The sequence below is a fragment of the Chiloscyllium plagiosum genome, chromosome 15, assembly GCF_004010195.1.
Source record: "Chiloscyllium plagiosum isolate BGI_BamShark_2017 chromosome 15, ASM401019v2, whole genome shotgun sequence".
In the NCBI taxonomy this organism is placed as follows: Eukaryota; Metazoa; Chordata; class Chondrichthyes; order Orectolobiformes; family Hemiscylliidae; genus Chiloscyllium; species Chiloscyllium plagiosum.
In genome coordinates this window covers 71,496,532-71,509,813 of record NC_057724.1, presented here as the reverse complement: position 1 = coordinate 71,509,813, position 13,282 = coordinate 71,496,532, and the positions used below count along the sequence as shown (strand labels likewise).

Sequence of the window (13,282 nt, the reverse complement as noted above, 5' to 3'; positions counted from 1 at the left end):
GAGTACAGGAGTTGGGAGGTCATGTTGCGGCTGTACAGGACATTGGTTAGGCCACTGTTGGAATATTGTGTGCAATTCTGGTCTCATTTCTATCAGAAAGATGTTGTGAAACTTGAAAGGGTTCAGAAAAGACTTACAAGGATGTTGCCAGGGTTGGAGGATTTGAGCTATCAGGAGAGGCTGAACAGGCTGGGGCTGTTTTCCCTGGAGCATCAGAGGCTGAGGGGTGACCTTATGGAGGTTTACAAAATTATGAGGGTCATGGATAGGGTAAATAGGCAAACTCTTTTCCCTGGGGTCGGGGAGTCCAGAACTGGAGGGCATAGGTTTAGGGTGAGAGGGGAAAGATATAAAAGAGACCTAAGGGGCAGCTTTTTCACACAGAGGGTGGTACATGTATAGAATGAGCTGCCAGAGGATGAGGTGGAGGCTGTTACAAATGCAACATTTAAGAGGCATTTGGATGGAAGGGTTTGGAGGGATTTGGGCAAGTGCTGGCAGGTGGGACTAGATTGGGTTGGGATATCTGGTCGGTATGGACAGGTTGGACCGAAAGGTCTGTTTCCATGCTGTACATCTCTATGATTTTATAAATTCATACTTACTGTGCTAGTGTGCAGGGTAGAAAGGATAATAAATAGGGCAAATGATATGTTGGTATTTATTGCAAAAGGCATGGAGTACAAAAGTAGGGAAGTGCTGTTGTAATTGTAGATAGCATTGGTGAGTCTACCTCTGGAGTACTGCGCACAGTTTGGTCCCCTTACTTGAGGAACAATACAACCACACTGGAAGTTGTTCATCAAATTAATTCCAGAGAAGAAAAGTTTGTCTTATGAAGACAGATTGAGCAGTGTATGCCTATACTCACCAGAGTTTGATTGAGTGTTTTAAGATGCTAAAGAGGATTGACAAAGTAAACGCAGAGAGGATGTTTCATTTTGTGGGGCAATCTAGGACAAGAGGTTATAGTTTTAGGCCAAGGGCTAGTGCATTTAAAATAGAGATGAAAAGGAATTACTTTGTTCAAAGGGTTGTGAAACTGGGGAATTCACTACCCGAGAGTGTGTTGGATGTCAAGACACTGAGTAAATGTAAGGAGGAGGGAGATAGATTTTTAATTAGTAACGGGTTGAAGGGTTATGGGGATTTGGCACAGCCCTGCATAGGTTGCAGCTGAGATGAGCTCAGCAATCATAAGTTTGAATGGAGGAGCAATCACGATGAGCTGAATGGCCTATTCCTGCTCCTAATTCTTATGCTCTTACATTCACAATGATTAACTCAATACCCCAAGTACAATATAATCAATCATATCAGCCATTCAAAGCAACATTTAAGCTTTACCTTAGCGTTTTTATATTTCTCTGTTGAAGGATGAAATGGAGGAATGGACCAGCTATAAGGATAATCATCAGTATGATTGGACACGATCCCTGAAAGGTGAGGGGAATTTTCATTAAGTGTAAACGCTGTGGTTCATATTAACTACTGAACGGAAACATAGCAAAGGCACAAACATTCAACAGAGAAAAATAAGTCAGATGATCTTATTTTATGATGTTATGCGTTAAAGAAAGATCAAAGCTTCAGTTGCTTCAATCTCCTATTTTAAATTAGTTAGCACATTAAGACAGCAGAAATTATGAAGATTGCTACTGCATAGAACTTACAGCAGAACAACAGTAATTCTGCTCCATAAACCTCTTTGTACCACATCTTCATCTAACTCGATCAGTGAAACCTTCTTGTTCAGATGTCAAGCCCTCACTATGTTTTATCTATTCCCCTCTCTTTTTTTTGTGGAACTGTGATTCAAGTTTAAGAGTTGAACTTTGAACAGCTGCGTGTTTTAATAGAGAAGAAACAAAATGTGGATATTTGCTTTTGGGAACTGGCCTGAAAGATAGTACAACATAATTACTGATCTAAAGAACACTATAGATGGCTCAGCAAGCAATTGCTACTATGCTCAGATCTAAAAGCGAGTTGCACATAGAGTTGGTCAATCAAGGGAACATTGGAGCTAACCCGGTAATCACAGAGAATATTCATTAAAAAGAAGTAAAAAAAAAGAGCAAACTGATTCTGACTGGGTTTTGGCAGATGTAGAGTAATTTTGGAATCTTAAGGACTAGTTTCTTTTAACTCTCTGGTTTTCTGTCCAGTAGTTGAATTGTTGAATGTTCTGAGAAATGAATCCCAGTCTGTAAGGAATTAGTAAATATTTCTGGAAGTCTACTGATATTGTTCACATTCACCGCTGACTTTGAAATTATAAATACAGTTCTATATAATGAACAACTCATTATCCAAGAACTGCATGAAGGTTTGGAATCCATATTTTGAAATTCTTTAATTGATCTGGCAAATTACAATTCTTTTAAATTTATCCTTTAACTGTGTTTGTCTGTATGTGAGTGGGCTTGTGATCAAAGAAAATTGGGTTTAAACCATATATATTAAATTACTCTGTTACTTAACACTATCTTACTAAGATTACAGGATTAATATTAAAATATTATGTTTTGTTTAAGTTGTAAAGTTGGTGCCTAAGATCTATTATTCACAAAGTCTGATTAGAAACAATTGGGCAATTTTGAGAGTTTTTAAATATTTCAATTTCACTATGTTGCAAATCCAGGCTGATTTTGTTTGACTTGCTATCCTTCTGTCATAACACAATTAATTTGTATTTATACAAGCACTTGTTGAATAAGCCAAATTATCACAAATCCCAAGTCTCCTTCAGATATAAGAATTGTAGGCTGTGGTCAGCAGAAGGAAAAGATGAAAGATTTGCCTTTAAAAGTATCTTTCACGAGTCTAGGATATCTTGAAGCACTTTACAGCTAGCCCAGTACTTGTGAAGTACAAGTTACTGTTGTAATGCAGGAAGCACGGTGGTTAATCTGTGAATAATTAACTCCCACAAACACCAATATGATGATGATCATAGCATCTGTTTATGTGATGCTGATTGAGGGATACAATGCTCAAACACTGTGGATAATTCTTTGATAGAGTGCAGCAGGATTTCCCCCGAGAAAGCAGAATTAATGTTTTCAACTATAGAAGCTAAAATTCAATCATAATCTTTTGGGCCAGGCTAGAAACCCTTCAGTGTGGAAGCAGGCCGTTCAGTCCACACCAACCCTCCAAAGAGCATCCTATCCAGACCCAGCACCACCCTGCAATTCCCATGGCTAACTCACCTAGTCTGCACATCCTTAGACACTGTGGGCAGTTTAGGATGGCCAATCCACCTGAAACTGCATAGCCTTTGGATAGTCGGAGAAAGCCCATGCAGACAGACAGTCACCCGAGGGTGGAATCGAACCTGCTTCCCTAGTGCTGTGAAGCAGCAGTGTTAACCACTGAGCCACAGTATGACAGTGCACTGATGTCACCTATAAAGAGACAGTGAGGTCTGCAGATGCTGGAGATCAGAGTTGAGATTGCATTGCTGGAAAAGCACAGCAGGTTAGGCAGCATTTGAGGAGCAGGAGAATCAACATTTCAGGCTGGAGCCCTTCGTCAGATTCCTGACGACAGGCTTCGGCCCGAAACGTCGAATTTCCTGCTCCTCGGATGCTGCCTGACTTGATGTCACCTATAACTCAAGAGGAGAGGAAAGCACAAAGTGATGATAGATGGAGAAACAAAGAGATAGGCTGCTCTCGTTACATTCCAGCACCCTGTCAGTGATACAGAACGCCATTCTGAAAGACATACTTGAAAAATGTGGTGCTGGAAAAACACAGCAGGCCAGGCAGCATCCAAGGAGCAGGAGAATCGACGTTTCGGGCATAAACCCTTCTTCAGGAATGAAGAATCCTGCTCCTTGGATGCTGCCTGGCCTGCTGTGTTTTTCCAGCACCACATTTTTCAACTCTGGTACTCCAGCATCTGCAGTCCTCACTTTCTCCTGAAAGACATACTTGTCTTGTTGACCTCCAGCATTCTGATTCCGAGGTAAGACAGTTACATACTAAGCTACAGTTGACCACCATTCATCTGACTGAGAAAATAAAGGAAGCCTGTTCCTTATTTTAATTTTATGATGCAAACATGTTAATTAAGATATAAGAAATAGGAACAGAGGAGACTTTGTACCCCCTCCAGCTTGCTCTGCCCTCCAATATGATCATGACTGCTCTTGGGCGTCAACTCCAATTTCCGACCCACTCCTGAGAACCATGACACCCTGATGGACCAAATATCTGTCTATCTGAAACTAAAGCAGAAATTGCTGGAGAAACTCAAGCGCAGAGTTGGGAGAGCAGAGTTAATGTTTCAAATTTACTGACCCTCCTTCAGAACCGATATGAGCGAGGAAAAGCTTGGTATAAATGTTGAAGATGGGGTAGGGGAAGGGGTTGGACTACATGATAGATGGAGACGGAGCCCAGAGAGAGAGAAAACATAGGTTTGGCAGACACTGGAGTGGATAAAGGTCACCCTGAGAGAATCAATAGCTGCCAATGGGGACCAATAGTAGCAGATAATGTGTTAGTTGAGGTAGCAGCCCCGGTGATGACAAGGCCTGGTGTGTGGGAGTTGGGAAAGGACATGGCAGAAGGTGCATAGGCGGTAAAATTATTAAACTCAACACTGAATCCAGAAGGTTGCAGAATCCCAAGCGGAAAATGAGATGCTGTTCTTCCAGCTTGCACTGAGCTTTGCTGAGGCACCACAGCAAGCCTGAGAGAGAGATGTTGGCCAGGGAATAAGGTGTGTTGAAGTGGCAGGCAACTGGAAGCTCAGGGTCATTTTTGCAGACTGAACGTAGGTGTTTGCAAAGCTGTCGCCCAGTCTGCGTTTCATTTCCTGAATGTAGCGGAGACTACTTTGTGAGCAGTGAATGCACGAGATTAGATTGAGCGGAGTGCAGATAAAGCGCTGCTTCATCTGGAAGGTATGTGTGGGGCGTTGAATGGTGAGGAAGGAGGAAGTAAAAAGACAGGTGTTACACTTTCAGCGGTTATGAGGGAAGATGGCACGGGGATATGAGGAGGTGCGAGGAGCAGAGGTGGAGTGAATCAAGATGTGCCGGAGGCAACGGTCCCTGCGGAATGCTGACAAAGGAGCAGAAGGGAACGTATGTCTGATGGTGGCATCCCGTTAAAGATATTTAACAAGTCAATGGAGTTTAGCCAATTCTTGACTGACTGGTGGTTGACAGGTTGGCATTCTCCGGGTCTAACACTGAGCAAAAGCTGAGATCTTACCTGGATGAAAGACTTTTCCCACTGACAAGGTTAAGTAGCCTTGCATCTTCAAATATTGAGGAAGTGTGGTGTAGTTCCCAGCTTGAACTCTCCAATAGGAACTGTGATCAAAAAGTCGAGTGGTGTCAGGTCTACGACTCGTTAAAAATGATGTCCTGCTGGGCCCACACAATGCTTGCTGCGAACCATTGTAAGCAAAGAGTCATTTGACATTCCAAAATCTAACAACAAAATTGTATACAAAATCTCTCCAAAGCGAAAAGGTGTTAAATTACAAGTTACAGTGGCTTGATCAGACTAGCTAAGAGAAAGGCCATTTCTTTCATATTACGGAATATAAATAAACAAACAAAGAACTGCAGATGCTGGAAATCTGATACAGAAAAAGTAGTTGCTGGAGAAACTCAGCAGATCTGGCAGCATTTGTAGAGTGAAAACGGTGTTAATGTTTCGGTCCAGCTCTGAAGAAGGGTCAATGGACTTAAAATATTAACTCGGCTTCCTCTCCACAGATGCTGCCAGACTTGCTGAGTTTCTCCAGCAATTTCTGTTTTTGCTACTGAATATAATTACATAATTTATACATTATGCCAGCAAAATGCCAACACAAGCTACAGAAATGGATCTTTAAACACAGGAACTGTTCAACTTAAGTAACCAAGAACTATGAATGCTAGAAATCTGAAATGAAACAGAAATTTCTGGAGAAACTCAGCCAGTTTGGCAGCAGCTGTGGAGAGAAAGCTGAGTTAATATTTTGAGTTCAGTGATCTTTCTTCAGATGCTGCCAGAATGGTTGAATTTTCCTAGCAATTTCCATTTACGTTTCAACGACTCAACTTACTTGGGCGAATGCATTTTTGAAAACAATACTCTTGGAGGCAAGTTGATCGATGTTTGGTGACTTCACTATTGGGTCACCATAACATCCCAGACTGGTGCGCAGATCATCAGCAATAATAAAGAGCACATTCATCTTCCCTGATTGCAAAATAAAATTCGGCATTAGCAATCTAATATCACTTGGTTTCGTTATGCACATCTAACAATTCTAATCAAAAACCTCAAGCAACAATTTTAAGGATCTTTTTGAACAATATAATAACAAATGCAATGGAATGCAGTAATGTATGCTGATGACACACAAACAGATGGGAAAGTAAGTTGTGAAGAGTACATAAGGAGAACATAGAACATTACAGCGCAGTACAGGCCCTTCGGCCCTCGATGTTGCGCCGATCTGTCATACCAATCTGAAGCCCATCTAACCTACACTATTCCATATACTTGTCCAATGACGACTTAAATGTACTTAAAGTTGGCAAATCTACTACCATTGCAGGCAAAGCATTCCATACCCTTACTTATCTCTGAGTAAAGAAGCTACCTCTGACATCTGTCCTATATCTATCACCCCTCAATTTAAAGCTATGCCCCCTCGTGCTCGCCGTCACAGTTTGCTGGTTGAACAGTGAGGGTGTTGGACACATTAGTTTAAAACTAATCTATGCCATTTTGTATTTGCCTGCAGTCTGTGACATCCGTCATAGTCCAAAATGTGCATTCTACCTGTGGGACAGCTCTTCTCCCTGTCCAATAATTTTAATAATGTTTTATGAACATGTAAATTGTCAAATAAAGAATTCAAGTATATTACAAACACAAATTACTCAGGGCTACAAAGGGATGTAGATAGGTTAAGTGGACAACGATCTGACAAATAAAGTATAATTGAAAAAATTAGAAACTGCCCATTTTGGTAAAAAAAATGAAAGAGAATGAAATAATCTAAATGGCAAGGTTTTGCAGAACTCTGGAATGCATAGGGACCTGGATGTCCTTGTTTGAGAATCACAAAAGGTTAGTATGCAAGTACTGTACAAGTAATTAGAAAGTTAGCAGAATGTGATCACTTATTGCATGTGGAATTGAATCTAAAAGTATGGAGGCTATGCTTCAGTTATACAGGGCATTAATATGCCCACATCTGGATTACAGTGTACAGTGTGGCTCTCCTCTTTCCTAAGGAAGGAGAAAGCTTACGAGACTAATACCTTGAACAGGTGCATTGTCTTACAAAGAAAAGTCAGGGTGGCTAGGCTTGCTGGATTCTAAAAGATTGAGTCGAGGGTGGGGTGCTGGAAAAGCACAACGGGTCAGGCAGCATCAGAGGAGCAGGAGAATCGATGTTTCGGACAAGAGCCTTACATCCTCATTCTTGATGACGGGCTCTTGCCCGAAACGTCAATTCTCCTGCTCCTCGGGCAAAAGCCCTTCATCAAGAATGAAGATGTAAGGCTCTTGCCCAAACATCAATTCTCCTGCTCCTCTGATACTGCCTGACCTGCTGTGCTTTTCCAGTACCACACGCTCGACTCTGATCTCCAGCATCTGCAGTCCTCACTTTCTCTATAAGAGTAAGAGCCAACTTGATTGAAGCAGAAATGTTCCTGAGAGATCATGACAGGGTAGATTCGAAGACGATGTTTTCTCTTAAAGGGAGGAGTTAAAACTAGGGAGTCATTGCTGCTCGTCGGATGCTGCCTGAATTGCTGTGCTCTTCCAGCACCACTGATCCAGAGTCATTGTTTCAGACAGAGGAAAGGACAATTACTTTACACATAGAAGTCACTGAGTCTTGGAAGTCTCATCCGCAAAAGGCAGTGGTAGCAGAGTTTTTGAGTATTTATACGGTAAAGGTTATCTGAGGTAGGCAGGAATGTGGAGTAAGCAAACCAGCCATAATTTTAGATTAGATTACTTACAGTGTGGAAACAGGCCCTTCGGCCCAACAAGTCCACACCGACCCTCCGAAGAGCAACCAACCCAGACCCATTCCCCTACATTTACCTCTTCACCTAACACTACGGGCAATTTAGCATGGCCAATTCACCTAACCTGCACATTTTTGGACTGTGGGAGGAACCAGAGCACCTAGAGGAAACCCACGCAGACACGGGGAGAATGTGCAAACTCCACACAGACAGCTGCCTGAGGCGGGAATTGAACCCGGGTCTCTGGCGCTGTGAGGCTGGAATCGAACCTGGGACCCTGGTGTTGTGAGGCAGCAGCGCTAACCACTGTGCCACCATGCCGCCCACATTAGTGAGTGGTTTAGCAGGCTCGAGGGGCCGAGTGGCTGACTCCAGCTCCTAATTTGTATGCTCACGTGGAACGGGACGAAAATGTTTCTAACTGAGAGTGATTCACCAGCCTATCATTCAGGTTGTAATACGGTCTGTTGTCTTGATACCTTTCTCTCTCAGCAGTACTGTGGGAAAACAATTTCACTTACATTATGTTAATGAAACTTGGCAAACAGTACTCTCACAGATACTTTCAAGATTTCCTTGATAATACAATCTGCAATTTCTTCAGTGAGTTTGTATTGAACCTGGATACCTCTTACAACAATATCCAAATTGCCTCCTGCTACTGGTTGAGAAGTGAACCCATTTATTCCATGTGATTGGTATTTTAACAGATCAAAGATTGAAACAAAAGAGATTTCTGGGATTTCAAACAATTGGAGTCCTACCCACTACCACCTTCAATGGTTTCAGTTTTAATTTGGAATTAAGCAGCAGGAGCTTAAATCCAAAATAAGCAAAATTATGTTAAAGTGCCTTTTCACAAAGTCACTGCCACAAAAGAATGTCATCCCAACATAACTGTGGGCACAGTTGATAAGAACAAAATTAACAGCAATAGTTTACTGGAATTATAACAGTGCACAGAGAGACTGTTCAGCCCATTTCAACTGTGCAACTCATCTATTCCTTCCTTACAGTCTTGCCAATAGATTTTTCTTTCTTAAGAATGACCTCAGTTTTGTACTGATTGTATCCATTTCACTTCAGTTGCTCCCCATGCTATGGAAAAATCATAATGCAACAGGGCCAGAGCACTGGAATGCATTGAATAAGGAAAAATATTGTGTTCATCTCTTCATATGACTTCAGACAGCCAGCATAATGAGAATTAAAGATTGCCTTTATATAATAAAAAGGCTTTAGCTGTGCTGCATAGGAACTGATACAAGACACTAATGTTTGCTGTAGTGTTTCTTACATAGAAATATAGGGAACAGAACTATGAGTAGGCCATTCAGCCCTTTGAGTCTGTTTCACCATTCATTATGATCATGACTGATCATCCAACTCAGTACCCTGTTCCTTCTTTCTCCCCAAAACCTTTGGTTCCGGGCCTCAGAATTATATTAAACTCCTTGAAAACATTCAGTGTTTGGCCTCAACTACTTTCTGGTGCAGAGAATTTCTTCCTTCAAATGAGACCTGTCTCGATTCAAATATCAATCCACTAAACCTTTGTTACACTCCCTCCACAGCCAAAACATCCTTCCTCAGATTGGGAAACTAAAACTGCACAGTATTCTCCAGGTAATAACCGAGACACTCTGGAACATTAATTCTGATTCTCTCTCCACAATGCTGCCAGACCTGCTGTGTTTCTCCAGTATTCTCTGTGTTTGTTTCAGATTTCCAGCATCTGCAGAATTTTCCTTTAACCCCTCATTTTCAAATTGTCTCCCTTCGTTCTGGATTGCCCAACCCGGGCAAACATTTAAATTGCCTCCACCCCGTCCTATCCCTTTGAATATTTTGTAGGCTTCAATGAGATCATCTCTCATTTTTCAAAATTTAAGAAAATACAGGCCTAATTTTACCAATTTCTCTTCACAGGTCAGTCTGACCATCCCAGAATAACTCAGCTGCACTCCCTCTACAGGAATTAATCCTTCCTGAGATAAGGAGACCAAAACTGCATACTGCACTCAAGGTGCGGTCTAATCAAGTCCTACACAATTGAAGTTATGACTTCACTACTTCTGTACTTAAATCCTCTTGCAATAAAGGCTATCATTTCATTAGCCTTCCTAATAACTTGCTGTGTCTCCATGTTGGCCTTCAGTGATTTTCAGCAAGATCAGGGATGTCTTGCTGCAATTGTGCACAGCATTAGTAAGTCCATGCCTGAAGTAATGTGTGCAATTTTGGTCTCCTTATGTGAGAAAGGAATGTTCTGGCTACAGAGGGAGTGCAGTGAAGGTTTACCAGACCAAGTCATAGGATGGCAGGACTGTTGTATGAAGAGAGACTAGATTGGTTAGGATTATATTCATCAAAGTTTCAATGAATGATGGGAGATCTCATAGAAGCCTATAAAACAGGACAAGGCAGTCTAAAATCAGGAGAGATGTTCTCAATGACCTGGGGGTCTTGAACCAGGAGCCACAGTTTAAGTATATAAAGTAAGTCATTTAGGATTCAGATGAGGAAAAATGTCTTCACCCAGAGACTGATATGCTGGGGAATTCTCTGCCACAGAAAGTGGTTGAGGTCAAAACATTGAATGCTTTCAAGAAAGAGTCAGATGTAGTTCTTACGGCAAAAGCGATCAAAGGGTATGGGAGAAAGCAGAAAGCTGGTAACATGTTAGATGATCCGACATGATCAACTTGAATGGCAGAGGAGTCTCAAAGGGCTGAATGACCTATTTCTGATCTTAGTTTCAATGTTTCTAAATTATCCAATCAACACTTTCTTCCCATGCTGCCAAATTGTTGCTCACTCTGAAACTTAGGGTTCTTGCCATTCTGTCCTGACAACTGCAAGTCAGAAAGTTTAAACCGTGTGTCTCTTTTCTCAGTGGTTTGAGCCAAACTACCCTGTTAAGAGGGTTATTTGGAGACAGAAGATGCTGATTAAGCTCCCATTTCAGGGTCAAGTGCAAAGTATTTTGGCTGACACCCCCAGCACAGTCGTAGGGAACTGAGGAAGTGCTGCACTGCCCCAGTTGCTAAATAAGTAATCAAACTAAGGCTCTGTCTGTCCTTGCCAATAGTTGTTAAACACAGTATGGCATTCACTCCAAAACACAGTCAAGCAGAGGGTCAATACCTAACCCTCAACCAACATCACTTTAAAAGAAACAGAGAGCATCTCATCAGTTAAAAGCATTGCCTCTGCCCAGCCCATTTTCCACATTACAACAGTGATACAATTCAAAATATTTTATTGTCTGAAGAAGGTTTGGGTGCCCGTATATTGTATATGTGTGATTTTTAATAGGCCACCTCTCACTCTTCTCCCCACCCCAGTATTGTCAGATGTGTTATCAAACTTGTGGGTGCATGGTTGGTTAGCTCAGTTGGCTGGTCCACATTGGTTATTTTTATTCATTCATAGGATGAGGGCATTGCTGGCTAGACCAGCATTTATTGCCCATCCCTGGACCAGGTAAGATGGTAGTTTCCTCCCCTACAGGGCATTATTGAACCAGATAGGTTTTTCCCATGACAATAGATTCATTCGATTCTTAATTTCAGATTTTTATTGAATTCAAATTCCACCATCTGCTATGGTGGGATTTGAACTCAGCTCCCCAGAACATTACTTGGGTCTCTTGGGTTAACAGTCCAGTGATAATAATGGACCATCTCCCCAAGTAGAGTCACACCATACAGTTTGAGCTCCATTCCTGTATTGGGTGAAGTTACCATGGAAGTTCCACTTATCACCCTTGCCTGCGCACAGTGACCACCCCTAGGTTAGGGGGTGCCTCTCTGATCAACCCCATGGCCTGGTAGGACTTTATCTTTTATTTGTTAATGACCATATGTGGTATAATGGGTAGCGTTACCCCTCTGGGTCAGAACCTCTGGGTTTGTACCACACACCAGGGTAGGAGTGGTCAGAACCTGGGCAGAGTCTCAGTGGCTGAATCCCAGTCAACACTTCGCTGGTAACCAATCCAATGCAGTTCCATCGCCCAATCTTTGTGAAACAAGGAGCAATGACACAGACAGAACCACCGATCTGCAGACAGCCACACCCTGCCATTAAAACAAATGCCACTTTTTCGCAAATGCTTTCGGGTTCTGCAGAACGGTCACTGGACTCAAAACGTTAACTCTCTCTCCACAGATGCTGCTAAATTTTTTGTGTGTGTGTGTGAGAGAGAGACCTTTGATGCCAGGGCAGAGGCTGAAAGAGACCAGACTCAAAAAATACCCTCTCGATTACCTTTCTTCCGCACAAAGTCTGGGGCTGCATTGGGATCGAGCTGCCCATAAGCAGCCCAGCAGGTAAACACCATCAGCACCCCTCCGATTCCCCACTTGCTATTCATCCTGGAAAAAAAGAGCAGGAGGGGCCAGTCCGACATTCAGCCCATTTTGAAAGTGAATTCTCAGCAGCTGAGCACACAGTCCCGCCTCTGACTGCGCTCAGGAAACTGCCTTCTGCTGATGGTTCAACACCCTGTCAGTCACCACGTCAACACCGATACACTGCAGAGTCCCGGAAATGTAAGGAGCCGACTCAATTCATTGCAACAGTAGTTTGCAACATGGCCAGGAAACACAAGCGCTGGGACTGTTTAATCAGTGGGAAAACAGCTGCACAGCGGAAACCTGTCTTGATAGGGTGTCAGTTAGATGTTACACTTTATCAACCAGTTATTCTCCACAGCAGCAAGTTTACAAACAAACAAAAAAGTGCTGGAGAAACTCAGCAGCTCTGGCATCAGAGAGGAAGCAACAGTTAATGTTTTGAGTCGCTGAGTTCCGGCATCAGCAGGTCTTTCTTTTTATCATTGCGATGGGTGGACAGTCCTTCCCTAAGTTTTTTGTTCAATCTTCCATGGGATGTGGGCGTCAGTGCCTCTACTTATTACCCATAAGGAAGTGGTGGAGAGCTACAGTCCCTGTTAGTGAAAGTCGGCTCGGTATTCTTAGGGAGGGAGTTCTAAGATTTTATTCCAACAACAGTGAGGGCAATATAGAGATATTTTCAAGTTAGGATAGTGGGTAGGGGACTGGTGGTGTTTTCCTTGTCAGGAGCTGGAGGTCACATGTTTGGAAATTGCTGTTGAAGGAGGCTTGATGAGTCACTACAATTCCTACAATCTTGGAAGTGGTACACCCCACTGCTTCGAATGCATCACTACAGGCGGGAGTTCATGCTGAAGGTGTTAGATGTGGTGCTAATCAAGAGGGCTGCTTTGTACTGGATGGTGTTGATTTTCCT

At 42.4% G+C, this 13,282-nt stretch overlaps 1 protein-coding gene across 3 annotated transcripts in view; it reads right to left on the bottom strand.

The window, feature by feature from the left end:
* ids (iduronate 2-sulfatase) overlaps positions 1-12,567 on the bottom strand; it is a 22,541-nt gene extending 9,974 nt beyond the window's left edge. Inside the window, exons 1-4 of one of the 3 annotated variants that reach the window (XM_043705167.1) lie at positions 12,278-12,567; positions 6,076-6,212; positions 5,232-5,409; positions 1,348-1,436 (exon numbers count right to left, since the gene is read on the bottom strand). In XM_043705167.1, the coding sequence (XP_043561102.1) occupies positions 1,348-1,436; positions 5,232-5,409; positions 6,076-6,212; positions 12,278-12,419 (546 nt within the window). In that variant the 5' untranslated portion in view covers positions 12,420-12,567. The remainder of the gene's footprint in view (positions 1-1,347; positions 1,437-5,231; positions 5,410-6,075; positions 6,213-12,277) is intronic. The other 2 variants (XM_043705169.1, XM_043705168.1) reach the window with 2 other exon arrangements.
* Positions 12,568-13,282: the final 715 nt, after the last annotated feature.